The sequence below is a fragment of the Lissotriton vulgaris genome, chromosome 1_1 (assembly GCF_964263255.1).
Source record: "Lissotriton vulgaris chromosome 1_1, aLisVul1.2, whole genome shotgun sequence".
Lineage (NCBI taxonomy): Eukaryota > Metazoa > Chordata > Amphibia > Caudata > Salamandridae > Lissotriton > Lissotriton vulgaris.
Genome location: NC_141685.1, coordinates 158,644,459 through 158,672,118, shown reverse-complemented (window position 1 = coordinate 158,672,118; position 27,660 = coordinate 158,644,459). Strand labels below are relative to the sequence as shown.

General features: G+C 46.0%; 1 protein-coding gene across 1 annotated transcript in view; it reads right to left on the bottom strand.

The window, feature by feature from the left end:
* Window positions 1-14,732: 14,732 nt before the first annotated feature.
* Window positions 14,733-27,660, bottom strand: part of LOC147737944 (uncharacterized) — a 69,752-nt gene continuing 56,824 nt past the window's right edge. The window contains 2 exon segments of the mRNA XM_086925001.1: window positions 14,733-15,264; window positions 15,350-16,633. Coding sequence (XP_086781127.1) covers window positions 14,789-15,264; window positions 15,350-16,633 — 1,760 coding nt within the window. The 3' untranslated portion in view covers window positions 14,733-14,788.

Genomic DNA, 27,660 nt, shown 5'->3' with positions numbered 1-27,660 from the left:
AGAGAATCCAGCATTTTAGTTATGTTGGGTAAAGGGTAATGATCAACAATAACTGCTTTGTTGAGCTCCCTCGAGCCGACACAGAGCCTGGCTTCCCCATTGACTTGCGGGCCATAACAACAGGAGAGACCCACTCCGTTGCTTCAACTTCTTGAATGATGCACTTGGCTAAGAGATTGTCTTATTCAACTTTTATGCAGTCCATTACTAACAGAGGTGCATTCCTAACCTTAGCTGTTTTTGGAACAGCATTAGATTTGACCTTTCTCCGATATACATAGTTTTTGAGACACACCCAGCTCACCAGCAAAGACTTCAGGAATTCCTTGATCCAGTCTCGATTAGCATTACTAACAACCCTAACTGGTGGTAATTATGCAGACAGATCTCATTGTGATCAAGGCAGATATGTAGATCATGCTGATGGAACCAACTTATGAGCGAATCCCCTTTCATCAAGACATAGATTTTACCAGGCAAGGCTCTCCCTTTTAAGTCAATCATGCCCCAGAAATAACCCAGAAACTCAATAGTCACCCCACCTTAACCTATCAGTCTAAAGTCTGGCTTCAACAGGGTGACTTTGCCCAGCAAATTACGCTCATAAAATGTTTTTGGGACTAGAGTTATCTTGGCCACAGAGTCGAACAGCATGCTCACTGGAGCATCATTCATCAAAACTAGCTACTGAGGGCCATCACTAGCATCCCTGTGGGGAATATTGATTCCTTCCAATTCTTCTTCATAAAGTTCAACTTCCATGACTTTTTTATGCTTGTTGCCCGTTCTGAAGCTTTTTGAGACGTGACCTTTTCTCTCACAAGTTTTTCACATGGCCTTCCAGCCTGGGCGGTCTTTAAAGTGGGCCATATGGCCAGGGTTGTAACACCTGAAGTACTTCACCTGAATTTTTTTTGTGTTAAAGGGTTTTGAAGTGGTGCTCGATTTGGGTTCAACAAATCTATCCACCAGCACCTTGACATCAATGTTCTCCTTTTTTCACCTGAAATGTCTTTGCGTATAATATCAACACACGCTCTTGAATAATAGTGACTTTTGGCTATGGTCAGCACTTCTTGAAGCAATGGCTTTTCTTTTTGCCACAGGGCGTCTCTCGTTTTGTCGAGGGCACATCCCAACGTGAACTGATATCTTAACTGCTCCTCTAAGATGCACCAAAATTGCATGTGGAAGCCAATTTGCGCAAGGTAGTGATGTACTGTTTGACTGACTCATCCTGCCTTTGAATCCTTCTCCCAAAAAGATATGGTTCAAGGACAGTACTCACTTTGGGGAGGTGGTGCAAGTCCAACTTTTTTTTTTTTTAAAACCTTTATTTTGTAAAAAGCACAATACACAGCGTCTGCCTACAACCCCTCGGGGCCGGCCGCTATGACATATTAGAAAAGGATAAAAGAAAAAACCAATAGGGCAGAACGCCGTCAAAGCCATCTCTGAGTGGAAAGTATCGTGTAGAACATATAACAATAATGTCAGGATAGGAAAAGGTTTAATTTTATGATTTTGTCGAGTACAATGTAGTAAACTACGAAAAGAGTCGAAGCTGATCACTGACCAGGATAGACATCACCGTTCACGGAGCACCCAGAAGGAGGCGTGATAGAGAAGGCATTTGTAAGGAAACAGGCGGCCACCATCCGGGAACTAAGAGCAAACGCTATGCCACAGAATGATAGAACACAATAAACTCCCTACTAACACTGAACCCCGACCCCAAAGAAACAAAGAAACATAGAAGAGAAAGAAACCGAAGAAGAGGAGAGAAAGAAAGAGAAAGAGGGCCATAGAGACAAAGAAAAACATAGAACACATCCCATCCCCCCACCCTGCATACCAGCGGAAGGCCACGGCCCACCCCCCCCCAATAGGCATGCCTGTCGCCCCAAAAGACCCCAAGTGGGAAAGAGAGTCTGGAGAGTGGGAAAGTACATCCCAGTCTCCGACTCCCAGAAAAGGTAGGAGGAGGAAAGTTTAACATACTCCCGGTCCCCACCAGCCCCGTAAGCATCCCCCACCCTAAGTATCATCAGCACAACTGAAGTAGCAAGCAAAGCAGCAGATGGGGAGACTCAGTTCCAAATGTGCGAATAAAGCAGATAAAAAGCAGTCCCAACCTAGTCCCCGCCCGCCATTACGTACAGCACACTAAAGGAAATCGCATATCCACCCCCGCAATCTACAATAGCGAATTACACGCATGTAGCACATCAAATACATCGACCAGTATTCTAGTCCGGGTCATGCCAGGCGGTCAGGCAGGATCTTCAAGGGAGGCAACATCAGCCCTGACCTGAACGCTGAAACCCCTCCAAGCATGGCCACCGCTGGGAGTGTACTTCAGGCAGAACAAAGGGGCAAGATGGCCGCTCCTGGCATAGAAGAAGCAGAGGAAGAGGAAGCGAGAGTTCCCAATCACCGACCATCACCACGTCTAAAGTGACCAACACATTTTTCCCCACAGAACGGCACACACTCCGGCGATGTTGAGGAAGCCGTGGCAACACTTGCAGAGGCAGAGTCTCAGCTTTTAGAGTGGAAGGGAACTTTGTAACTGCAGCTTTGTCATTAAAAGAACACTCGACACTGTAGCCAGGGAGAGGACGTTCCACAGTATCCCCCTGTCGCCACTTTGTATCCGCCTCGAAGGAAATGAGAGGCATTGGGGGGTCAGACAACCGCAGTAGTTCCCTGGATGGCATAGCGTCATCAATCTTCCGCTCCAGTTCTCGAGTGTTTTGCCACCGTGTCGCCCTCAAATCTTCCAGGGCTAGAAGGATATCACCATAGGTCAGGTCTGTTCCCCGCTTCAGCATGGCAGCAGTGTGCAAAGGCGCCACCGAAGTACCCTCCAGCTCAACAGTAGGCAGGGCAGTTTGCGTCAGGGATATGGAGACTTCCGTTGTTTCGGCGAGGTAGACCGGCGCCGTCACCATCTCTGCAGTCAGCCCACATCGGAGGGGGGAGGGCGACTCCATAGCGCGGAGGAATAGCAGTTAAAGCAAGAAGAGATACTGCTCACAATACGGGGCTCGCACGATGTGAGAGCCCTCGGCTGTATAGCAATGCGGGTGGTAGGCGCTCTAAAATGGGTACCGCTATGACCGCTGGTAGCATGGCAAAGGAAATATCGACAGCTCGGACCCAACCATACAGGTATCCTCTCCGTCGCTAAGGGGGCTCCGCCAAGCCGCCCACTCCACAGCCGGTAACATTTCCCCAGACGCCGGTCCTGCCCCAGGTCGTCTCACCGTACGTGATCCGCGGTGGTCGGGCCAGAGTGCGTGGGCAAAGTCCAAAGTCGGCAAACTCTATGAATCCTCGACCAAAAAAGCCCGCGGGGACATCGGAGGAATGCGGTAAGTGTCAGCGCATTCGTGGTTACATTTGCTCGCGCCGTAGGCAGGATTAAAGATCAGGATGTCATGTAAACAGCAGACGGGCTGCGGAGCCGGGAGCTCAGACGTCCTGTCCGTCCGCCATCTTGGCTCCTCCCTCCAAGTCCAACTTTTTGAAGCAGATCTCGTATTCATTAATAATGGCAGAGTCACTATCAGAGAGTTCAGGAAGGTGTTCAAAGAATTCTTGTCCCTCAGAGCCCAAACAATGCATTAACCATGAGGCTTTCCTCTCTGCGCTTAGGGAAATGCCACAGACACGAGCATAATGTGTGAAAACCTTTTTCACTTCAGCCACGAGATAGAAGGAACTCCTGGAGATGCCAACAAGAAGGGAGGGGCAGTGACATTATGTATGATGTACGTACTATGTTTTTTTTTAAAATTCTTTTTATTTTCAAAATAAAGAAAGATCATAATCACCACAGCACAAGCACGTATTAGCATATTATCATTAGCAATAGTACATTTCCAGGAAGACACATGGATTAAATAGTTTGCCGTTTCAATAAGCATCATGAAAGTAGATCCAGTTCATTCATTCTTCTATACATTAATCAATTAACTGGACAACAGTCCTGATCATGGGGGGTTCACAGATGTTGCCTCTGTACTCATTTCATTTAGCCAATACAGCAACCCATTTCCTCGGACAGCCTCTAGACACGTATACCGTCTTTTCCTGCACCATATTCCAGTCCATATCTTTCTGCCAGGCCCCCAGTGTTGGTGGTGTGGCCGCACCCCATAGTCTTGCGATGTTTCTTTTTGCTATTGCCAGACCCAGCGTGGCCCATATTTTGCCCTTTGCAGGAAAGTCAGAGGGTTCCCAGATGTTATAGAGGCACCTCTTCACTTCAGGCTGCAATTTCACCCCCACACATCTCTCATACAATCAAGCACCTGTGCCCAGTAAACTTGCACCTCCCGGCATTCCCACAATATGTGTAGAAAGGTTCCCACCTCCCCACACCGTCTTCGGCAGAGTCCGTCATCGCTGCGGCCCATCAGGACCAGCCGGGTACCAGAAATATACACTCTGTGTAGGACTTTTAATTGAATGAGTCGCAACTTGGCTGGTATTGCTATCTCTTTTAGGGATGCTAGCGCCTCACGCCATTCTTCGTCGTCAATTTCCAGTCCGTCTGCCTCCCACTTCTCTTTAAGGGCCCACAGTGGGTCAGGGGTATGGTTAATGAGTTTTTTGTATGTGAGCGATATGGCCTTTTCCGGGAGGTGGCCATCTAGCAGTCTGTCTTCTAGTGGCGAGGACTCTGGGAGCTGCGTCCCAGGAGGAATATTGGCCTGTAGTGCATGTCGGACTTGCATGTATTGGAAGTGTTCTGTCTGAGCCAGATCATATGTGCGTTGAAGGGTGTCAAATGTGAGCACTCCCGCGGGCCCCATAAGTCCTTGACCCGAGAAATGCCTATTAAGTCCCAGTTCCTAAAGCCCTTCGTGCTGCTAAGTGTGCCTAGCCTCTCAGAGGTCCACAGTGGGGTTGCCTGGGTAAGTTTGCCCACCCAGCCCAGTTTCTTCTGAACTATGTGCCACAGCTGGACAGAGTGTTTGGTCGGCCCCGTAAATCGGTACCTTCCCTGTCTGGAGTAAAGAGCCGCCTCGAAGTTCCCCCCTGGAAGGAGCGATTCGTCCATCTCGTACCCAGGGTCATTACCTGCACAGTATGTCCCCTGATTGATGACCGACAGATGCGCCGCCCAGTAATATTTCCTGATGTCAGATAATGCTATCCCTCCATCAAACCAGCCCAGAGTTAGCTTCTGGAGGGAGATGCGGGGCGTACCCGTCCAGAGAAGGTCCCTTTGGGTTGCCTCAAAGCGGCAAAGTATTTATTCGGGACTAGGTCCGGGCGATTTTGGAGGACATAAAGGAATCTTGGCAGCGCCATCATTCTAAATAGGGCGCCCCGGTCTAGTAGCGATAGTGGGAGGTTCTTCCAGACCGCTACGTCTCTTTGGAGCTGCCGCAGGGGAGGCAAAAGGTTTTGCTCGTACCATGCAGCACGGTCGTTGGATATGTAAATGTCTAGGTATGTGAACACGTCACTGGCTATTTGGATCGGGCAATCGGCAGGTGTAAGCTGGGGGGGGTCCACGCAAAACATAAATGAGAGATTTCCCCCAGTTAATAGTGTAACCAGAGTACTCCCCAAACCTCCGGAAAAATGTCTATTGCTGCCGCTAGGGACTCTTGTGGCTTTGCGATGTACAGGAGGATGTCGTAAGCGTAAAGCGAGATCCTATCCTCCTAGCCGTCTGCCCATCGTATCCCCTGCAGTGAGGGGGTCTGCCTCACCCACGCTGCCAATGATTCAAGGGCCAAAGCAAATAGCAGGGGTCAGAGGGGGCATCCCTGTCGTGCCCCCCTCCCTAAACTGAAGGCCTCTGAAAGTTTGCTGTTGACCACGACCTGAGCTAACGGATCTGCATAAAGGAGCTGTACCCAGCTAATGAAGCTAGGGCCGAACCCCATCTTTCGAAGTACTGTGATCATGTACGGCCACTCTAGGGTATCGAAAGCCATGGCCGCATCTAATGACACCACCACTGCCTCTCTGCGTAGCCGGTGGCAGCAGCCCAGCACCCCATGGAGACGTCGTAGATTCAACGCTGTATTGCGGTGAGGCATAAAGCTTGATTGGTCTGGATGCACCAGTGTATAAAGGACCAGTCTGATCCTGTTGCCCAAAACCTTGGCCAGGAGTTTTGGTTCCACGTTGAGCAATGATATCGGTCTATAGGAGGCACAGAACTCTTTAGGCTTCCCCACCTTGGGGATTGCCAGGATTGTGGCTATCCGCTGGTCATGGGGCAGACTACCTAGCTCCCTACTTTCCTCAAACACCCGCTTGAGGTGCTCACCCAGGCCGTTTGGTTTGAGCTTATAGAGCTCCACAGGTAGCCCATTGGGCCCTAGGGCCTTCCCAGGGCGAAGTTCATTGATGGCCTTCACTATTTCTTCCACCACCAGGGGTGCTTCTAGAGTCTCTTTTTTGTCCTCGGAGAGGGATGGGAGGACAATGTCCTCCAAGAAGGCCGCCGAATCACTTTCCGTCATTGCGGATCTCCGAGCGTAAACTTGTTGATAGTATGACGCAAACTACCTGACTATATCTTGTGGGTCCGTTAGAACCGTTCCCGTAGCCATCTGCAACTCAGCGACCACCTTCTGAGCCTGTTGCTTCCTATCCAACCACGCTATAAGTTATCTCCTGATCATAAAGCCTCCCTTCTCTGTCCCTCGCCAATGTCCTGGCTGCGTCTGTAGCAAAGTCCCTGTACTCTGTGGCCTTCAATTGGAGCCGGTGTATCGTGTCTAGGCTCCCAGTGCAGTGCGCAGTGTCCTCAATGGTATGCAACTCAGACTCCAGAGTCTGCAGTTGTGTCTCATGTTCCTTGTGGCGTCCCACTATTGCCTAGAGTGCTTCTCCCCTTACCACCATCTTGAAGGCCTCCCATAGGACCACCCCCGAGTTTTCATCAAAGTAGCGATCGATCACCTGGGTAACGTTCTTCTGTATAGCTTCACCCTTCAAATGCCATGCGACAATGGGAGCGACACAGCTAACCTGCCAGTCGCCTAGCGTAAGATGCACCCAGAGAGGGGAGTGATCCGAGATGCCCCTTGCCAGGTGGGTGACTTCACGTATCGTCATGTCCTGGTGCATTGGTGCCAGGAGGTAATCTAGGCGCGAAAAAGTGTGGTTTGGACCTGACAGGAAAGTGTACTGTTTTTGTGTCGGGTGCAGGAGGCGCCATAGATCGACCAGTCCGAACGCCTCCAGGAGATTGGGGAGTCACCGCTGCCCCACCCGATATCTCTCACGGGTTGCCTGTCTATCTGCCCCAGACCACCGCATTGAAGTCACCACCCAGCAGCAGGAGGCCTTCCGGGAGGGACAGTATGAGCTCTCCCAGGTCACTATAGGATTGTGTCTGGAGGCCTGGAGGGATATAGACCGACACTAGGATGAGTCTACGGGCCTCCCATTTTCCAGAAATAGCCACAAAGCGCCTCATGGGATCCACCTCCACCACCATGGGAAAGGTGCGTCACACCAAAATACCTATCCCTCGAGACCCCGAAGTGAAACCGGCATGTGCCGTTAGTGTGTATCCCCATCTGTTTAGTGCCTGGCATGTGTTCCCCCTCAGGTGCATCTCCTGCATTAAGACTACGTCTGGCAAGTGTTTCTTCACAAAGAGCAGCACGATACACCGTTTGAGTTTGTCCCCATACTAGTGACGTTCCAGCTAATTAGTTTAAGACTCCTATCCCACTTCATAGCCATGGACCCTGTAGCTAACCAGTGCTCTCCTGTGTGTCCTATGTTGCTGTGTCAGAATATGTGCCCTGCCGTGGTGTGCTGCTAACAACCTCGGCCCTCCCCATCCAATGTGCAACCGTCCCTGTCTCTCCCCCCTCACTCTCGTCCCTCCCCCCCAACAAATGCAACCCCCCCAACCCTGCTTCCCTGCTCCGTAGGTCTCGAACTACCCATATCCCCAATTAGCAGAGCGCCTTTTGCCTGTTACCCAACCTGGAATTGGGAGAATAATAAAACAGAAAAACAACCCCCTTTTCCAAACAGATGAACCTTGTGCAAGTGGGGTGTGCGCCGGCTCTAGCTCCAGCCGCCACCCATGCCCACCCCGTAAACTGTAACAGTGTACCATGAAAAACCTACACTCCATATCTAAAGAGTCATTCATTTTCAGTCTGCATTACACTCCTTTGGACGAGAAGGCAGCCCCTCGCAGGCTCACTTGGGTCACGGAGTTAGAAAAGAGAGGGGGGATCTTCAGCACAGCCGCCAACAATAGCATGGCCCTCCTCCCTGTATCATACAACATCGTCTCTCCCTCTCCCCAACCAGAAGTCCTTCAAAAAATCATGACCCACACCCAAACCACAAACCCTTGGTACATTACAGTAAGCAGAGGTCCACAGTTGCGGGTCTGTCGCCCTCAATGTTCAGTCGCCTCTCGAAGCATCCCCCAACGAGGACTTGCAGACCTCGACCTCCACGAGCTCTGACTCTGTCCATCAACGTCCGACCTGCCGGCCACAGACTCTGGCAACGTAGCCTGTGCGTCTCTCCAACTCCCACCTCTGGCCTGATCCCAAGCCGTCGACATCTTCCGGTCAATCCAGTCCTGCACGTCCGCAGGCGAGGTAAAGAATAAAGATTTGCCTCCAGCAAGAACCTTGAGCTTGGCAAGAAAAAACATCATGTATTTGATGCCTCTCTCCCTCAGCGCTGCCTTCACGTCTATAAAGGAGCGCCTCTCTCGTTGTACCTGAAGGGTAAAGTCCGGAAAAAAACGAATCGTGGCATTGTCGTAGCGGAGGTCCCCGGCCTGTCTAGCTGCTTGCAAGATGGCATCTTTATCCCTATAGTTCAGGATTTTTGCAATAATGGTCCTGGTCGGCGCCCCTGGTTTGGGTTTAGGGATAGGTGCACAGTGCGCGCTTTCCACGGTGAATATGTTGGAAAGGCGTTTAGGCTTCAAGTGATTGAGGATCAGGTCTTTCAGGAAAAGTTCCACACTGGGCCCCTCCAAATCCTCCGGTACGCTTACGACGCGTATATTGCTTCTGCGGGCCCTCCCTTCTTGGTCTTCCAGCCGCAACGCCACTTGGCAGTGTTGGGGCACTAGGTCGTTGACACGTTGTTCCAGTGCCTTGGTTGACTTCTGTAGCACCTTGATGTCGGCCTCGTTGGCTTTCATCTTCTCCGATGTTTTCCCGAGGTCAACCCGGAGGAGATTTACTTCGATGGAGACCTTGTCTATTTTCGCCTCTAAGTTGGCGCCAAGTGACTGTATGGCTGCCATGATTGAGACTAGCGATGGTTCTTTCGCGCCTGATTGGTCACCTGCAGCGTTCTCCGCTTGTGGCGTCCCCATCTGGACCGTGTATTTGTCCAGTTTGTTTGATTGCGTCGCTGTATTGTATTAGGGCCTTATGTTGGATATAATCCCACGCGGTCAGTCTGTGGCACGCAACACGCCCCGGTCCATCCAAGAATGGCATCTGCAGCCACTGTTGATATTCGGCACACCCCTAGGGTTCCCGCAGCTCAGGCCTTCAAATCACCAGGCAGGCCTCCACTCCACCGGTCCAGGCCCAAGGCTGTGAAGCGCTCCCTCCGCTATGCTCTTCCCTGCACCCCAGCAGGTGGCACGTTTCGCTGCCGCACACAGCCCTGTCCCGCTGGCCGCAGCTCCGTCTCGTGTATGCAGGCCGCAGGCGTCCCTTCTCCGCAGCCCGCCTCCTGTCCTGCCCGAGGGGGGGGTCGCACGTTATCTGCCCCCACGCATGTGATGGTCATCCCTGCCTTCCAGGAGAGGGTTCACTCATGGGGGCCAAATCACCGCCACGGCTGCTCCGTCCCGCCTTCTCGATTCTCCAGCAGTCCGTCTCCTCTTCAGCCAGGGACCCCTGCGCTGATGTGCGCCCCTGCTGTGCTGGGCCCGTCCACCCGCCCACTGCCTCACCGACAGTCGGATTCCGCGTCTAGCTTACTGTCTTTGAACCGGGACCCACGCAGCCCCGGTTGCTTTCCTGAGGTGTCCTCCGGTCCGCCTCCAAACCTTCCCAACCACTGGTGCCTGCAGCCAGCCTCGATGTAGGACAGCGTGTGGTAGTCCCAAACTGGCGGCGCTACACTTTTGGGCCACACGATGCAGACCAGATGGCTCCCCTCAGGCCGAGACGAGCTCCGTAACCGCCCAACTAGACCGCCGAGCCGGGCCCTTGCCCGAGACCTCAGGCCACTCGTGCAGCTTCAGCGCTTCCTGCCAGCAGCCGGCCCCAGACCACAGGGACGTAACTCGGCTTCCGCTGCAGGCAGCACGGCCGGAGACGGATCAGTCGGTGCCCCTTCCTAGCACCGATTCAGCGCCGCATATGGAGTGTAGGATTCTCCGGATATTGAGCGGATTTATGAGGGATGAAGGCTCGGCTCCACGGAGCTCCCGAGTCAGGCGGCCATCTTCGCTGGCACCCGGCCACGCCCCACGTACTATGTTTTGACCTAGTTACTACTTAAGGGTGAACTTCAGTGATCTGCTTACAGTGCACAATATCCACAAGCCTTATTAACTGTGCGCATCAGCGAAACTGCGTGCAACTTCAGCAATTAAATTTTAGGCCAATGCGCACAATCCCAGAAACTGTATTTGCTGTGCCATCAGCTGAACCATCAGCCTGATTACTGATGACACATACCTATATAGGGAGGAGTCACTTTAGTCTGGTGCTCAATTACAAGTGTAAATGTGAGTCTGGTGGTGCCTGATAACTGAAAGGCACACATTTGTTTACATACAATTTCATATATGTCTGATTTATTATTCCTATTACAGCGCCTTCTACCTTGAGAAGGCCTGTCCTAGACTAGTGTGAGGACAAAACCCATGCCGACAAATGAGCGACCTGAAGTGTAATACTGAGAAAAAGTAGCCTGGAGGAATGCTGCAAATTAAAGTAAATGAAAAAGAATTATTAAAGAACTACATAACAACAGCTGTGTGACCTGGAAGCCAATTGTTTCTCAATTTAGTCCTAGTTTGTGATTACCTTACAGTGCTCACATTATCATCCGCGCTAGAAGAGATGGGAGCCTGGGGTGTCTGGTCACCGAAGCTCATTTACATACAAAGGGCGTGACAGCCTGCTCACAACGCACAGCACAACTTGTTTACGTAAAGTGCTAGAACACAGAACAGGTTAAAGTCTTGTGTCTCTTTTTTTTCATTTTCTTTAATATGTCCTGCACCCTGCTCTGTTCTTCTCTTTCTCTCCTTTCAATTCATCATAAATTATTCAAATTCACTATTGCTTTATCAGCAGGGCACAAGGCGGAGGGTAGCCACAGTTTGAAGGGGTCCCCCCACTATCATCTAGAAACGGGACTCAGTTCCACCTAGCTCCTTAGCCTGCAACTGGTAATTGTTACTTTGTGCCCCAGCACTGCAGACACAGGCCTCTGAGTGTTTGTTTGTGTGAGTGGCGCAAGAGAGGAACAGAGAACTTGACAGAATTAGTCCTTCTATTGCTTAATACAGTGTAAATGTGAAACACTTTGGGGTTTAGGGGCTGGATAAAGAATAACGTCAGGAAACAAGCGCAAATTAAAAGCCCATTTTATTTAAACTTTCAGTCATTTCCGAGTTTAGTTACAAACTAATAGTCGGCAAAACACATGATGTAAAAAACTGAAACCAAAAACTTATTTTTACATTATTTTATGTTTCTTGTTACTTGTTTTTAAAACAGGCCGTCACCTTTCACATGAAAATTATTATAAGAGCCTGACATCACTTCTTGCGATGTTACTACATGTGACGTCACTGTGATTTGCATATGATAATGGGCTCCTTCACTATTTTCCTTACTTGTGCCCTGTTCATTGGCATGACATTCGTCTATAGGTATTAAAAATAAACATTATCTCATAGGTGTTCAGCCCATTTCTCTGGTGATGTCACACATTGGCTTGTATTCAGCTGCTTCTTCTATTTTTCGATGAGTACAAATAAAGTACTGTTACCCCTCCTTCCAATTCGTTCTTTTTCTCCCCCTTTCTTTGTCACTCTCACTCTCTTTATCTCTCCCCCTCTCTATCTCCCACACACTCCTGTTATCTTTAGCTTCATGAATGTCACTGCCACTTCTGGCATTCATACGACAAATCCTTCAGAACATTTGAGGACAAGGGGCAATCAAGTGTGGAAGACGAGTTGCTGGGAGTGCAACTGATTATCCTGGCACATATATGCTTTTGATGTGGAATTTCGCTATTTCACCATATTCTTAAACAGAGTCGACTGCTTACAATGGCTCAATTCTGGTACAAAGTAGAGTTTGGCAAGTCTCAAAATGAATAGGGAGAGCCAAGTCGGAGAGGAGCCACGGGTCCCACTTAGTAAGCAGACGCAAGGCATGAGCTGATCCATCAACAGATAACAGTGTGTAAAAGATGCAGCAAACGTTACTTAAAAACAAGGTATATGCTCTTTTATATCTAAAGATAGTTTTTTTCTTGAACACCTGTGCTTCGCTTTATTTCATTGCATATGCTGCAGTAACATTTGTTAATAGTAGTACATACATTTTACCAATGAAGCTTCCATCTCCAGAGCCCTGACAACATGTCCACTCTGAGTGTGTTGGGTTTATAGGTTTTATCACTAATCCGACAAGTTAGCTGAAAATACCGCTGTTAGTCCCAGTATTGTTCAGTGTTGCTTTTACAGGTAGTGTGGTCAGGGGCGATTAAATATTTTCCTTTGTATCTCTTCTTCGCCAAATAAAAATCAACAATGTTTCTTTTCTTTTAATCCACATTGTGCTTGTCTTCCACTGTGTATTCTGGTACATAATGTCACTTTGCTATGTGTACGAAAGTGAACAATCACTGGAAACAAACACTTTTATAATTCTGCAAATACTATTATCTGATTTTCTTCTTTACTGCTATTCGGGTCTTTTATCATCTGGTATTTCAATGTCCTACATAATTTGAATTTTATCTTTTTCCATAATTCATTCCTCTCACAATAACTGCACTGTTTTACTCTTTTCTATGTCTTCAGAAGGGTCAATATTATTTTTGATGTTCTTAAGTTCTTTCCGGAATCTCTGTATCTCTAGGATTATTTCCATGTGAGTTAAATGAAGGAGTGTATTCACTGAGGGCTGTGTGGGATCGAAAATTGACAAACGCCCTTCTCACTTTCAGTGCCCTTCTATGTTTTCCCCCTGTGTGTTCACTGATGACTTTGTAGCTCTAATCGTCGACAAAAGCTCTTCTCACATTCATTGCACTTGAGTGGCTTTCCCCCTGTGTGTGTTTGTTGATGTTTTTGTAGCATTGATAACTGACTAAAGCTCTTCAAACATTCACAGCAACCATATAGTTTTTTCCCTGTGTGTATTCTCTGATGTGTTTGTAGGTCTGATAATTGACTAAAGCTCTTCCCACATTCATTGCACTTGAATGGTTTTTCTCCAGTGAGAGTTCGCTGATGATACCTTAATATTGAAGAGAAGCAAAAACTGCTGTTACATTCACCGCAATGATAGGGTTTATCCCCCCTGTGTGTCCGCTGAGTTGTTTGGAGGTTTGATAATCGACTAAAGCTCTTCATACATTCACTGCAGTTGAATGTTTTTTCCCCTGTGTTCACTGATGATTTTGTAAGTGTGATGACTTTGCACTTGAGTGGCTTTCCCCCTGTGTGTGTTTTTTGAGGTATTCGTGAGTTGAAAACTGACTAAAGCTCTTTAAACATTCCCAGTAATCAATGAGTTATTTTATCTACATAATTAAGTTTGGGAAACCATCTTTTTTTTAATTATAGACAACGACGAAAACTGAAGAAACACACAGAATTTTCAAATGAAATTGAAATAGGTATTGTTACTGTTTGGTGCATAAAAAGATCCTAATCCAAAATGTCCACCTATATAAATCGACGCGAAAGACAAAACAATAGATTAGAAGAAGCATTTGACCCCTCGGGCGCTGCCATTAGCAAAACATCGAGCTCAACTAATTTATTATCAGCTAAAAGTATATTTCAAGCATTGGAGAAAGTAGCCAAAAAAGAAACCTCCAAATGGTGGGAAGGAGCATCACTCAAAAAATATCTGGAACACAATCTTATCCCTCGTGGATTACGAATTCTTATCTTTCCTCCAATAGAGACCACGGCTCCTGAAAAATTACAACTTTGGGAAGAAAATCTTCACACAGCCTCCAATAACATGCTAAGACAGCTAATAGATATAGCGCAAGAAAAATTTGAAAAAAACAAATCTGAGGTTGATACTTTATCCAAACGAATTGAGGAAGCAAATTGGAGTGATATTACAATGAAAAACTATGATATCCTAAACAAAATCTTGGATGAATATGAAGAGGACATAATCCAAAGGAAAAATCACAAATTTAGACAAGACTTGAATGACTACGGAAGGGTCTATACCTTCGCACAAAAATATGACAACATTAACACCTCAACATCAAACAGTAATACCAGCACCACAAATCAAACCCCTACCTCATCGGAAGTTGGCTCAGTAGAAGAACTACCAACAACTTGCAATACTCGTCCACAAGTAAATTTTCAGGAACAAGTTCAACAACATCGACTAGGTAATGTCCAAGACAATCACACCAGACCTCCAAACCTGGGGACACCAAAACCAAGTACAATAGGAGTTCAAACCAGAGCAAGAAAGAAGGAACTGTACACGGCGAAACCCTAACTAATAACCTGGTGATCAATCTGTCTACTACAAACCTTACTGATACACACAACCAAATTCTCAATAAAGATTTATCCTTCTGCCCAACTGTGTGTTCGCTGATGTCTTTGAAGGTGTGATAACTGACTAAAGCACTTTGCACATTCACTGCACTTGAATGGTTTTTCCCCCGTGTGTGTTCGATTATGACGTTGAAGGTGTGATAACAGACTAAAGCACTTTGCACATTCACTGCACTTGAACGGTTTTTCCCCCGTGTGTGTTTGCTGATGTCTTTGATGGTGTGATAACTGACTAAAGCACTTTGCACATTTACTGCACTTGAATGGTTTTTCCCCTGTGTGTATTCGCTGATGTCTTTGAAGTTGTGATAACTGACTAAAGCACTTTGCACATTTACTGCACTTGAATGGTTTTTCCCCTGTGTGTATTCGCTGATGTGTTTGAAGGTGTGATAAGTGATTAAAGCACTTTGCACATTCACTGAACTTGAATGTTTTTTTCCCTGTGTGTGTTCCCCGATGATACCTTAATGCTGAAGAGTCGTGAAAACTACTGTCACATTCACTTCAATGATAAGGTTTTTCCCCCCGTGTGTGTTCGCTGATGACGTTTTCGGTCTGATATCCAACTAAAGCTCTTCCCGCATTCATTACACTTGAATGGTTTTTCCCCTGTGTGTATTCGCTGATGATTTTGAAGGTTTGATAAGTAACTAAAGCACTTTGCACATTCACTGCACTTGAATGGTTTTTCCCCTGTGTGTGTTCGCTGATGCTTCCTTAATGCTGAAGAGTCGCGAAAACTACTGTCACATTCACTACAATGATAAGGTTTTTCCCCCGTGTGTGTTCGCTGATGACTTTTTCAGGCTGATATCCGACTAAAGCTCTTCCCACATTCACTGCACTTGAATGGTTTTTCCCCTGTGTGTGTTCGATTATGACAATTTCGTTCTGATATATAACTAAAGGTCTTCCCACATTCATTGCATTTGAATGGTTTTACCCCTGTGTGTATTTGCTGATGTTTTTGAAGGTTTGATAATTGACTAAAGCACTTTGCACATTCACTGCACTTGAATGGTTTTTCCCCTGTGTGTGTTCGCTGATGATACCTTAATGCTGAAGAGTCGCGAAAACTACTGTCACATTCACTACAATGATAAGGTTTTTCCCCCGTGTGTGTTCGCTGATGACGTATTCGGTCTGACATCTGACTAAAGCTCTTCCCACATTCATTGCATTTGAATGGTTTTTCCCCTGTGTGTATTCGCTGATGTTTTTGAAGGTGTGATAACTGACTAAAGCACTTTGCACATTCAGTGCACTTGAACGGTTTTTCCCCCGTATGTGTTCGTTGATGTGTTTGAAGGTGTGATAACAGACTAAAGCACTTTGGACATTCACTGCACTTGAATGGCTTTTCCCCCGTGTGTGTTCGCTGATGTCTTTGAAGGTATGATAACTGACTAAAGCACTTTGCACATTTACTGCACTTGAATGGTTTTTCCCCTGTGTGCATTCGCTGATGTCTTTGAAGTTGTGATAACTGACTAAAGCACTTTGCACATTTACTGCACTTGAATGGTTTTTCCCCTGTGTGTATTCGCTGATGTTGTTGGAGGTTTGATAAGTGACTAAAGCACTTTGCACATTCACTGCAATGATATGGCTTTTCCCCCATGTGTGTAAGCTGATGTATCTGTAGGACTGATAACTGACCAAAGCTCTTTACACATTCACTGCACTTGAATTTTTTTTCTCCTGTGTTGGTTTGCTGATGAAGCTTGCGTAGTGATGACAAACTAAAGCTCTTTTTGTATGTGTATGATTCCTCTTTCTTGGTTAGTGTCTGTGGGTCGGGTATATATTTGTCTATATCCCATGACTGCATTTCCTGATGGGCCGACATGTCTGATAAAACAATTGGCTTTTTCTCACACACTTTATATGTGTGCAGTATTTTCCACGTTTGATTTCTGTTTTAACAATAAAATGCGATAGCCACCTAATATTTACCACACTCCTAATATGTAGAAGGTGTCTTTGTAGGCAATTGTGCCTTTAGATTGGATTATGGCAATGCACGCTTGCAGGTAAAGAAGTATCTTCCTTCTGGCCGGTGCAAATTGGGACAGTCTGTTGTATTGTAGATATAAGAACTCCTCTTTCCTTTACCCGTCAGTTGTCTGGCTCCGCTCTGTTGTGCTCTTCTCTGGTTACTGTGGTTCGGCGAGAAAGAGTTTAGAATTCACCTAGAGTACGGAATGATGGCTTATAATCATCTTAGAAAACAGAGCACTGCGGTAATCACATCATACCGATCTGATGATCAAAGCTGGTGTTGGACACTTGTTTATACAGGAGGCGGTTTGTTATTGTTGTTGCCTTAATTTTAGTAAGGTCATTTCTTCGTCTTGTGGCGTGGAGGTGCACAGCTCAGCCTCTTACAATCTCTGAACTGCCCTTGATCCTTCACCCGGAATCTGTCAGTTTGAGTGCAGGTTCCTCTGTCGCCGACTGCGCTGATGTTTTCCTGAGTACTGGAGCTCATTATTTCTGCTATTATTGAAGAGTTACAGCCTTCGCTTCATTATTGATGGTCATTTCACAAATTCAAGGCTTGTTTTCTGTTGATGTAAAGATATTTAAAATTACTAAATGGAAATATAATGGAATGAGAATTCACAATGTTTAACTGGTTGTAAAAGACACAATGCAGCGCAGCCCTACCCCCGCGAGGCTACGTTGCGTGGCGCGACAGGAAGGGAACAGGAGAGCATCATATTTTCAGAGATATGGCTCTTTCCTTTCCTTTCCCTTGCGCCGGCACTGATTACAGAGGGCTTGCGCCATGCACACACCTTAGCACCAGAGCACTAGGGTGCGTGAGTCTGTGAGACCAGCATGGGTTTTGTACAGGAAGGACACCCTTCCTGTACAAATTACCATGCCTCGACACGAGGGAAAGCTTTTCCCATTTTGCATACGTGTTGCACAGTGCAGCACACATGCAAAGTCAGAAAAGGAAGAAGAAATGAAAGCATTTCTCCTTCCTTGCACCTAGTTTTGTTGTTGCACGAGAACACCCATTCAACAACCTTGGCAGGCCCCCATGGCACAAAGTAATGCCAAACAATGCTATGCGCAGTCTTACATTACTTTAACGTTATTTCCATTGCTAAACAAGTTAAGCGCTGGAAAGTAAATTAGGAAAAAAGATTTTGCGCCATTTTGTGCCTCTTTTGTGATGCAAACACAGTGCAAAATCTTAGTAAAGCTCCCCCTTCTTCTTTATCGCTTTTGAAACTTAGCAAGGAATATTTCATCATACACAGATATTTAACTAAATGTTCTGTTGATCAGGTGACATTTTATTAATGTCTGGAAAAGAGGTGATTTACCAATGTTTACAGAGTAACTGAGCAAAGTAAGGGCACTCACGGAGCACCCAAGTGCTTGAGGTATAGCTTAAGATAGACGCATATGGTCAAGATTTCATTTAAACAACAATAGAGTTTAGAAAAAGAGAAGGGTCAGGCTGGGCTGTAAAATTTCCAGTAACTCTTTACGAAGTATACCACAAAAGTAACTCCATTTACACACTTTTTCTCATTCTTTCCGATTTACTTAAGATCATCTCAAATACCAACTCCTGTCTTTACCTCGCTGTTCATAAGTCACCTTTGACACTTTCAACAGCTCCCTTGGTTCAAGCATTTCTGGTTTCTACTAACCTGGAAGATTGGAACATTATCGTGAGTTGAGGGGTGTTTCATATCGCCATATCATCTGTCCGTCTCCCTGAAACTAGTGTAGCTTACAGAGCCTGGTTCTGGCCATGGAAGATAACTTTAAAAAGCAAGTCTTTAGTTCTTCCTAAGTTAGATAAAGTTCTGTAAGATGCAGCTCCTTCTTTTGTGTAAAACAGAACAAGGGGTTCACTGTAAGGCCCGTCCTGTACATTATAGGCGCAGATATGTCAAACAAATGTTGAGTCATATAATTTAATATTCAACGATATCAGTCATTTACTACTTATAGAGAATCCATCACAACCAATAATTTACCTGACATATCCCTGCAGCAGATGTGTGCCTATTACTCTTTTTACCACCTTTTCCAACATTACATGGCATCTGGCATGATGTTGTCCTTTTGGGGCCCAGGATGCCATTTGTGACCGGATGGGCATTTTGAAGAGTGGGAGGAGGTGTCAGTTATCCACAGGTGATGCTGCATTTATACCTTTCCATATTTCTCATATTCAAGTTTACCTAATTTCCTGTACTTTGACCCCCCTACTGCTCTCTGGCTGCACACTCACTCTGTGGGGTTCATCAGAAGTCAGATAACTGCCTCATACTCACAAGGCCATGGATTTCACATCTTCTACAGCACTTATTGCAGACAAAGGGCCTAGTTAGGAGTTTGTCCAACAGATTATTGCCTCAAGACTAGGGGTGGGTGAAGAATTCAGCTCTGCTGGCAGACCTCGCAAAGTTTTGCCCAAGAGTGCTGAGTTGGTCCAAAAAACTCCATGCAGAACAGAATTATTTTCTCAGGCGGTTCGCCACCGGTAAGGTGGCGAGCGCTTGTGAGAAAATATAACAGGATAGACCTCCTCCTGGCGAGATTTCTCATTGCGGGAGGTCACGGCAGGTCGCGACCACTCGAGTGTTAAAATCTGCCATTCTCGTTGATGAAGCTGCCATTCGATTAGAATATCAACTAGCAGCCCGTCCCGACGTTGTCCGGGAACAATCATGGCTTAGGGCCCCCGCCCGCCCTGGCGTTGTGCAGTATTATGGCTCTATGTTAACTTTGTACGCTTTTGTAACCTGCCCACGCCACTGCCCACGTCACTTTTTCCTCCTGTAATGGCCCAGTTGGTACCTGGCCACGTCACTTTTTCCTCCTGTAATGCCCAGTCTATGTTTACTTTGTACGCTTTTGTAACCTGCCCACGTCCCTGCCCACGTCACTTTTTCCTCCAGTAATGGCCCGTTTGGTACCTGCCCACGTCACTTTGCTACCCGCTCCACTCTGTAGGCTTTTGTAACCGGAGAGAGTTTGGGATGCAAAAAAAGGAAATTATATGCCAATGAGTGATGAAGAGCTTAAACATTTGATCTGTGTCAATGCCGGCTAGTGCAGGTAAGCAGGTAAAGCCAAGGGTAACAGAAAAGGCAATTTGAACTATGACCCCCCTAACCCTAAATGATTGCATGCATTAAAGAGACTATGGTCGCTGCCTGGCTTGATTGATGTCTTTGCCAGGACGTCTTCACATTGAAAGTGTTTTCTGAATGCCACATCACATAGGTTGTCCCTTACTATACAGTCACTTATACAGTCAGGTGGATGGGTGTCCTCTGAAGAGACATCCGTTTCTGAGCTCAGGTCACGCCCGCTAGGTGTGAAATTGACGCTATGGTGTGCCTATTCAAGTTGGTGCGATCTATCACTTTACCATCAAGTGAACAAAATGTTGCTCTTCACACTTAAATATTTACTGCAAAGTGATACATTTTATGCAGTATCTTTTTTCAGCCTCTTAAAGCATGTTTTATATTTGCAAGGATTGAAAAAAAAATGTTGTTTTTTAAACAAATTGCACATCTGTTGAATCCGATTAAGGTGCAACATTGCTTGTGCGTGATTTTCTTTAAAAATGTGTCATGCCAATAAATAAATGCAATTCTGTAATGTAAACAACAACTGCTCCCAACACCTTTTGTAACTAAAAAGCATATAAACCATAAGTCAGCGCCACTGTCACTTCTCCACTCGAAAAACTCAGGTGTAATGTTTATTTTATATTTTAAAAGAAGGAATGGCAAAGAAACTTAACAATGGCTCACGTTTGCCTCTGCGTGCCCAGCACAGCGCTGGCTCCGAATCCAATGGGGGAGAACGCACGGCTTCCTGCACGTTATTATACGCTTGGTGAAGGGCACACAGTATGGCTTTCCGGAGGTGGGCCGGGTGTTGTGACAGCGCGGGCAGCTGCTGAGAATTTTGAAGATATTCGCGTGAAATAACGTCTGTCCCCGTCTTAATGAAGTGGGCTGCACCAGGTCTCGTGCAAAGCATGGACGCGCCATGTGAATGAAACCAATAAACAAATAAACGAATGGTTCACAAAGTCCCGCAGCTGGCCTAGTAATTACGACTTCGAGAAAACATAAGTTAACTTGCTTTTTGTTATCGTCGAGAGATTTTTGTTGGGTGCTCGTTTCTTCTAGTGGGAGGAAGTCTGGAGGGTGTCGCTTCCTTTCTCCTGTCCGTTCCTCGCAGGGTGTTGCTTCCGGCTTCGGCGGTCCCCTGTGATGTCAGCACGCACGTCGTTAGCTGGCGCTACTTCTAAGGGACTACTTTTCCTCATAAATTACTTTGCCCTTCTAACATATATATTTTTTTATTATATAGCCTATGTCCATCTGCTTGCCCTGACGTTTTCAAAGATACATTGGGTGTTTGGATTGGCGCTGTGGTTCCCGAGTTTACCCGCCTCAAAGGTTCCCAGTTCTTGCTTTATAATAGTAGTATAGATTAGAGCGGCAGAAAGCAGCATCGCCCTCTGAAACGACGCGTAGTGCTGTTTGTGCTGATTTTACAGTGGGGGTTAAACTCCTGGCACTAAAAATCAGAGAGAGCAGCGCAACTTAACAAACTCTGCCTCAAGCAGAAGTCTGCAGAATGCGGTGGAGTTTCCCTGGCATTTCGTGGAGTTCCGCTGAGTAAAACTCTGCAAACTAGACCAAGGCATTATAAAATGTGACAGATATCCTGCCTGCCTTATTATAATTGCCACAGGATGTAATACATTTTTAATGGGTCGGGCAGGATACCTGTCACATTTGTGATGGAATAAACAATCCGCTGAAATCTAAATCAGGCCTCTGGTGTACATTGCGTCCAGTCTGGCTAGCTGGGCCTCAAGGATCTTGTGGTTTGTGGGTCTCTCACTGCTTTGAGGTCACCACCAGGCACACCTTCCGTCAGCTGTGCCCTGTGCAGATCTTCATTCCAGGCGGAGGCTTCTATCAGCTGCACCTTGTGCAGATCTTCCTTCCAGGCAGGGCTTCTGACAGCTGTACAATATGCAGATCTTCCTTCCAGGGTGTACTTCTGTCAGCTGTGCCTTGTGCAGATCTTCCTTCCAGGTGGTACTTCTGTCAGCTGTGTCTTGTGCAGATCTTCCTTCCAGGCAGGGCTTCGTTCCTCAATGATCAGTTCAAAGGTCGGGAGAGGTAGAACTGGTCCAGGTCATCTTTTTTATTGCAGTTCAACTGGTCAAGCCACAGAGGTCGATCTCTGAGATGAAGGAGAGTCTGGATTTTCTGAGCTCCGTAGAGCATTGAGACAGTTTTACCGCATCCAGCACACACTGCAAGACTCCAAGAGTCAACGCTACCAGTGCTGCTCCAAGGTTTGATTCACCCACTTTATCTGAACATCCCCAGGCAAATTCCAACTAGAGAATAAACATCCTGCCTGCACCAGCAGAGTGCAGAAAGCTTTTCAAGCACCTCGAGGTAAATGGATTTTCTCTATCTGTCGTAACTGAAGATGTTAATCCTTGGTAACATCTATCCGCTATGGACAAGGTCCTCCATTTTGCTATCAGAATGTAACATATCCTGCGCAGACACAAACCCTCTAGTCCATAGTGCATGAAGCTGGGTGGTTCTCACCCAAAAGAGTGCCCTCTACAAATTGCTGACATTTTCTTACACCCACTGGAAAGCCGTGGCAACACACAGACCAACTACACCCCCTCAGGGATCACCAGTCAATCTGCCAGGATCAAAACTCAGATCTTTCAACCTTCTCTGTTACCGTCTTTGAAACGGCCTGTCTCTGGGATTTGTGGAAGCTCCACACTCAGTGAGCTCAGAGTTGCCTTGTAAAACCATCTCATGAGAGTGGGGAAAAGAACATTAAGTGACACGCACTGCACAGACGTGTATATAAATCTACCATTATCATTCCATAAACCATTGTCCTACTGCTGATGTTTTGACATGGATGTTTTGCCGTCTATCACAGCAGCTTCTTCATTTAAAATCTTACTCATCAGTTAGTTTCCATCATACCTACTTACTTATGTACTGTTTCTGACCCTACGACATCTCTGGCAGACATGCTGTGCTGTCTGTTGCTTCATAAATGGGAAGTAGATTGCTACTGCTGTAGCGTAGTTTCTATATTCCCTACAGGCTCTGTGCATTGGAATAATATATCCTATAGAATAGACGTAGGACTGAGGTCGACTAAACCTCTATCGAATATACTAAACTTAATATTGAGTGCCAGCTAGCTCAGAGGTCACTAGAAACTTTCTCGAATTCACAAGAAGGGATTAGCTTCTGACAACCTCATAAACATGACAACTTTGTTTTCTAAGAATAAGAAACATATCTCTAGAGTGGCGGAAACAATAGATACATATTTCATTCAGTCAATCGTGCATGCTTCGTTTTAACAGAGTTTGTAGAGAAATAGAAAGACGGGCATTTTCAATAAAAAGGTTTTTTGAACAGTCTTCTTTCTCATACAAGAGAAGTGAACTGCTACAATTGTTAAGCAGACTGCAAAGTATAATGCGTACAGTGAGAATAGTATTATAAAATAATACTGTAAGAGCATTGCATGGTTTCTAAGCCATTTAAAAATACATACATAAAGACACAGGCTAAAATACTCAACTGGTGCTTCTCAAATACGCCTACTTCGATGTACCTAACCTAAGTCTAGTACGAGGGAAGAAGTAAGTATTGTGTAGCATAGGTTTCATTTTCTTTGCCAAGCATCTTTCTAAGTTTCTCTAGGTTCTAATCAGCTTCATACCTTAGTTAGAATGAAGGAGGTCTGGTATCTCTGTCTCGGAAATCAATTTCCCTACACCCCGCAAGGGGAGCTTGGAAACACTGGAGCTGGATTCTCGGCAGGAGAAGAGATAGCTTCCTGATCAGTGCGTCAGCTGGAGGGTTGGCCTCCGTCGGCACTTGCTGTAGCGAGCTCCGTCGGGCAAGTAGATAGTCGAACTGCTCCGAACCACTGTGTCTCGCTAGAGCAAGTGGCGGTATATTTACACCTTGAAGGTGTCTAGGAATGCCATAGTTTGACATAAAGTCGGACATAATAACGTCAGGAAAGAACCCCTAGGGAATAGTTGTTCTTTGCAAAGTACATGAGTTCTTGAACAAATCAATATTCGAGCAAGGGAAAGTTCCCTAACTGCTTAAGCCGATTTTCCAAGAAATCGTTGTGATGTTTCGTATGGGTCGTAGTAACCATGCCTGTATTTGGTCTGCATGGGGTATGTCTAAATAGGGGGATTGATTTCTATGCCTATATAAGGGCAATGTGAATTGTACCTATAAAAGGGCATGAATCGGGAAAATTCACTTGGAGCCTAAAACGCCACACAACACCCACTACACTTTATTATGTATGACATTACTAAGTTCTAATCACATAAAAACATATCTAAACATGATGCTTTAAAACCCACCCAAAATACACAAAAACGCATTGACTGTACATGAAAAAGAGCATTTGTGCTGTATGCATTTCAAAGCAATGTTTCATTCAAAGCATATATTTTTGACATTTGAAAATGCTATCCGAATGAATCACAAAAATACATTTATGAAATGGCTCTTCAATACAGAAAAGAAGTCGAGCAGATTATATGAACTGTTTGTATGAGGACAAGGTCAATTATTTTCTCTTGGAAGTCTATCACAGAAATCTAGTACTCTATGAATAGTTCTACTTTAAGCAGATTACTTGGTGCCAAAAAATGAAAAAATAAGAATTTGGAAAAACAAAAATTAATCATAGGAAAAATAAAGTCCTAAAGTTAGAACTTTGTTTTGCAAAATGAAGGTTGAATTCAGAGTCTCTCAGAACACTGCGTGCCAAATCTAAAGTCAGTGTTAGGGCTAGGAGAAAACATCAAGTCTTCTAAGTCTGTAAAGAATTTGTCTACCATCGTAGGTGAAATCTGGAAAACCTCATTAAGCAGATTAACCGCATATAGATGTGAACCATCAACGTCAGCGTCAGTCACATTAGCAATTTTCGAAGTAGATGGTACCTGTGCGCCTGTTGTTCCTCGTACCTCACCATTAGCATGTTGCGTCTGTGAGATCTCAATGAATGCCGTCATCAGGATTGGTAGCCGCTGGAGACAACACAGTGCATGAGCCGTTACTGGTCCAAGCAAAGTATCAACGTCCGTTGGCATGAGTGATGGGAGTGTCAAACAGATGTCTAGCACGCATTTCTCTCCACATAGCAGGCATCATAGAACAGGTAAGATGCAATCTTGCCATATTGGTCTGAATGCTAGAAACCATGTGGTATTCAATTCTCTTAAACAAGTTAATCTCAAAATTTTGATTATGCGCTCACGACACCTCATCGCCAGAAGAGTGTTCTCCAAGGTGATCTGGGCGTCATTGGTGAGATAGCTTGCCATATCGGAGCAGAAGGAGCAAAAATAGTATCCCTGCTGCGAGCCCCAAAATGAGAGGCAGTCTGCCAAACACTGAGTGCACGAAGTTTGGAAATATGCCTAGGACTGCTTGAAAAGGTGCTAACAGTCCCGAAAAAACTGTCTTAAATACATGTACAATACCACTCATATCAGACATGTTTAAGATATGACTTAACATTTCCGAGAAATGTTTAGGGCAGTTTGTTGTTAAAAGGGCATGTATCTCTGCAGAAGTCCTTGCAACTTGCAGATTATACGTCTCTTTGGCCGAGGTCAGTGGCACAGTTTTTTTGTAAAAGAATGGCTTTCAGTCTGCCTAAAGTATCAATTCGTATAGAAGAGATGTCCAGTCAAGGCCATAATGGCAACTCCCCGTCTGTCTTTGTTTTAGGAAACAATACTTGCATACAGCAAGTGACCCTGGCTGACACAGTTAGGAGATACTTACAAACAACAAGAGAGAGAGGGAGAGTCGCGAACACTCTTAGTCCCCAAAATATGATATGTATCAACAACAGAAGAGTGTTCTTGTTCTGGTTAAGGTGGAAAGAAGCACAGAGCACAAGAAAACAACAAAGCCCAATAGGTTTGTTAGGAAAGCCCTCACTCACCGACCTGGTCGGTGACTTGCTTCATCATCGGGCCCCACCGGGTGTGACCGAATGCCACCCCGGTGTGCTGCGACGCCAGAATTACTGCGGAGCTGGTTTGGTGATGGGAGGGCTATGTGAAAAATTACGTGAATAGTGTCAAGTGGTGAGATTAAAATTGGCCTTGTATGTGTCAAAAATTTAATTTTAATCAAAGACCATCAAGGGCAAGGTTAAAAAATGTGTTGGTGAGTAGGGCCAACTAAATGGATGGTCCTACTCCCACTAGCATTAAGTGAACAAGTGAATGGTCAACATGGACATGTTTCAGCCGGTGTGGTATCATTAACCTGGCATTCGTCAGGACCTATGGTGTAAAACCTCGGCGGTATGGGCACTCTAAGGCCCACCCAACCAGAGGACTTGAAAGTTAAAAAGTCTGTGAAGTGCAAAAAAACGGGGGGGCGGGCTTCACCACCCGAAGGTAGGACGCACACACCTCCAGCCTCTAAATTTTAGAGACCAAAAATAAAAAGCACTTCACCAGGGTAGACAATCCACCCCATAGACCGCGGGAGGGAGGGGACGGCGCATTTGGCACATCGCCCACGGCGTCCGTCTCCTGCCGGTAAGCCTAATCGCCCTCAGGACCGGGTCTCGTCGATCAACGAGACCCGGTCCTGAGGGCGATTAGGCTTACCGGCAGGAGACGGACGCCGTGGGCGATGTGCCAAATGCGCCGTCCCCTCCCTCCCGCGGTCTATGGGGTGGATTGTCTACCCTGGTGAAGTGCTTTTTATTTTTGGTCTCTAAAATTTAGAGGCTGGAGGTGTGTGCGTCCTACCTTCGGGTGGTGAAGCCCGCCCCCCCGTTTTTTTGCACTTCACAGACTTTTTAACTTTCAAGTCCTCTGGTTGGGTGGGCCTTAGAGTGCCCATACCGCCGAGGTTTTACACCATAGGTCCTGACGAATGCCAGGTTAATGATACCACACCGGCTGAAACATGTCCATGTTGACCATTCACTTGTTCACTTAATGCTAGTGGGAGTAGGACCATCCATTTAGTTGGCCCTACTCACCAACACATTTTTTAACCTTGCCCTTGATGGTCTTTGATTAAAATTAAATTTTTGACACATACAAGGCCAATTTTAATCTCACCACTTGACACTATTCACGTAATTTTTCACATAGCCCTCCCATCACCAAACCAGCTCCGCAGTAATTCTGGCGTCGCAGCACACCGGGGTGGCATTCGGTCACACCCGGTGGGGCCCGATGATGAAGCAAGTCACCGACCAGGTCGGTGAGTGAGGGCTTTCCTAACAAACCTATTGGGCTTTGTTGTTTTCTTGTGCTCTGTGCTTCTTTCCACCTTAACCAGAACAAGAACACTCTTCTGTTGTTGATACACAGTTAGGAGATAGGCTATTCCTGGCAACATGCAGCAGCAGCTGTGATCATTCAACGCAATATAACTTCCATTAGAAAGTTACTTAAAAATTGGATCAATCACCGCAGCTGGTGAACCTTGCAGGTGGCAGGATAAGTTATTTGTGGAACCATCGCATGCCCTGTATAAATTAATATCCCGACACATGAGTGAACCGCTTAGTGCGTTTTCCCAATTTGTACCATTGAGAAACACTACTTTCCCCCCACTCCAACATCTGTGTGTGTAAGGTAAATCCCAGGATGTCTTGATGTATTCTTTACTCAACCTTTCATATTGGCCTGCTGGTATATGTTTTAAGCATTTAAGATTTGTCCTAAACTCCACTAGCATCGCCACGAGCAACGTCGCTATCTTTTTAAAACCTTTTTAACTAATTGTTGA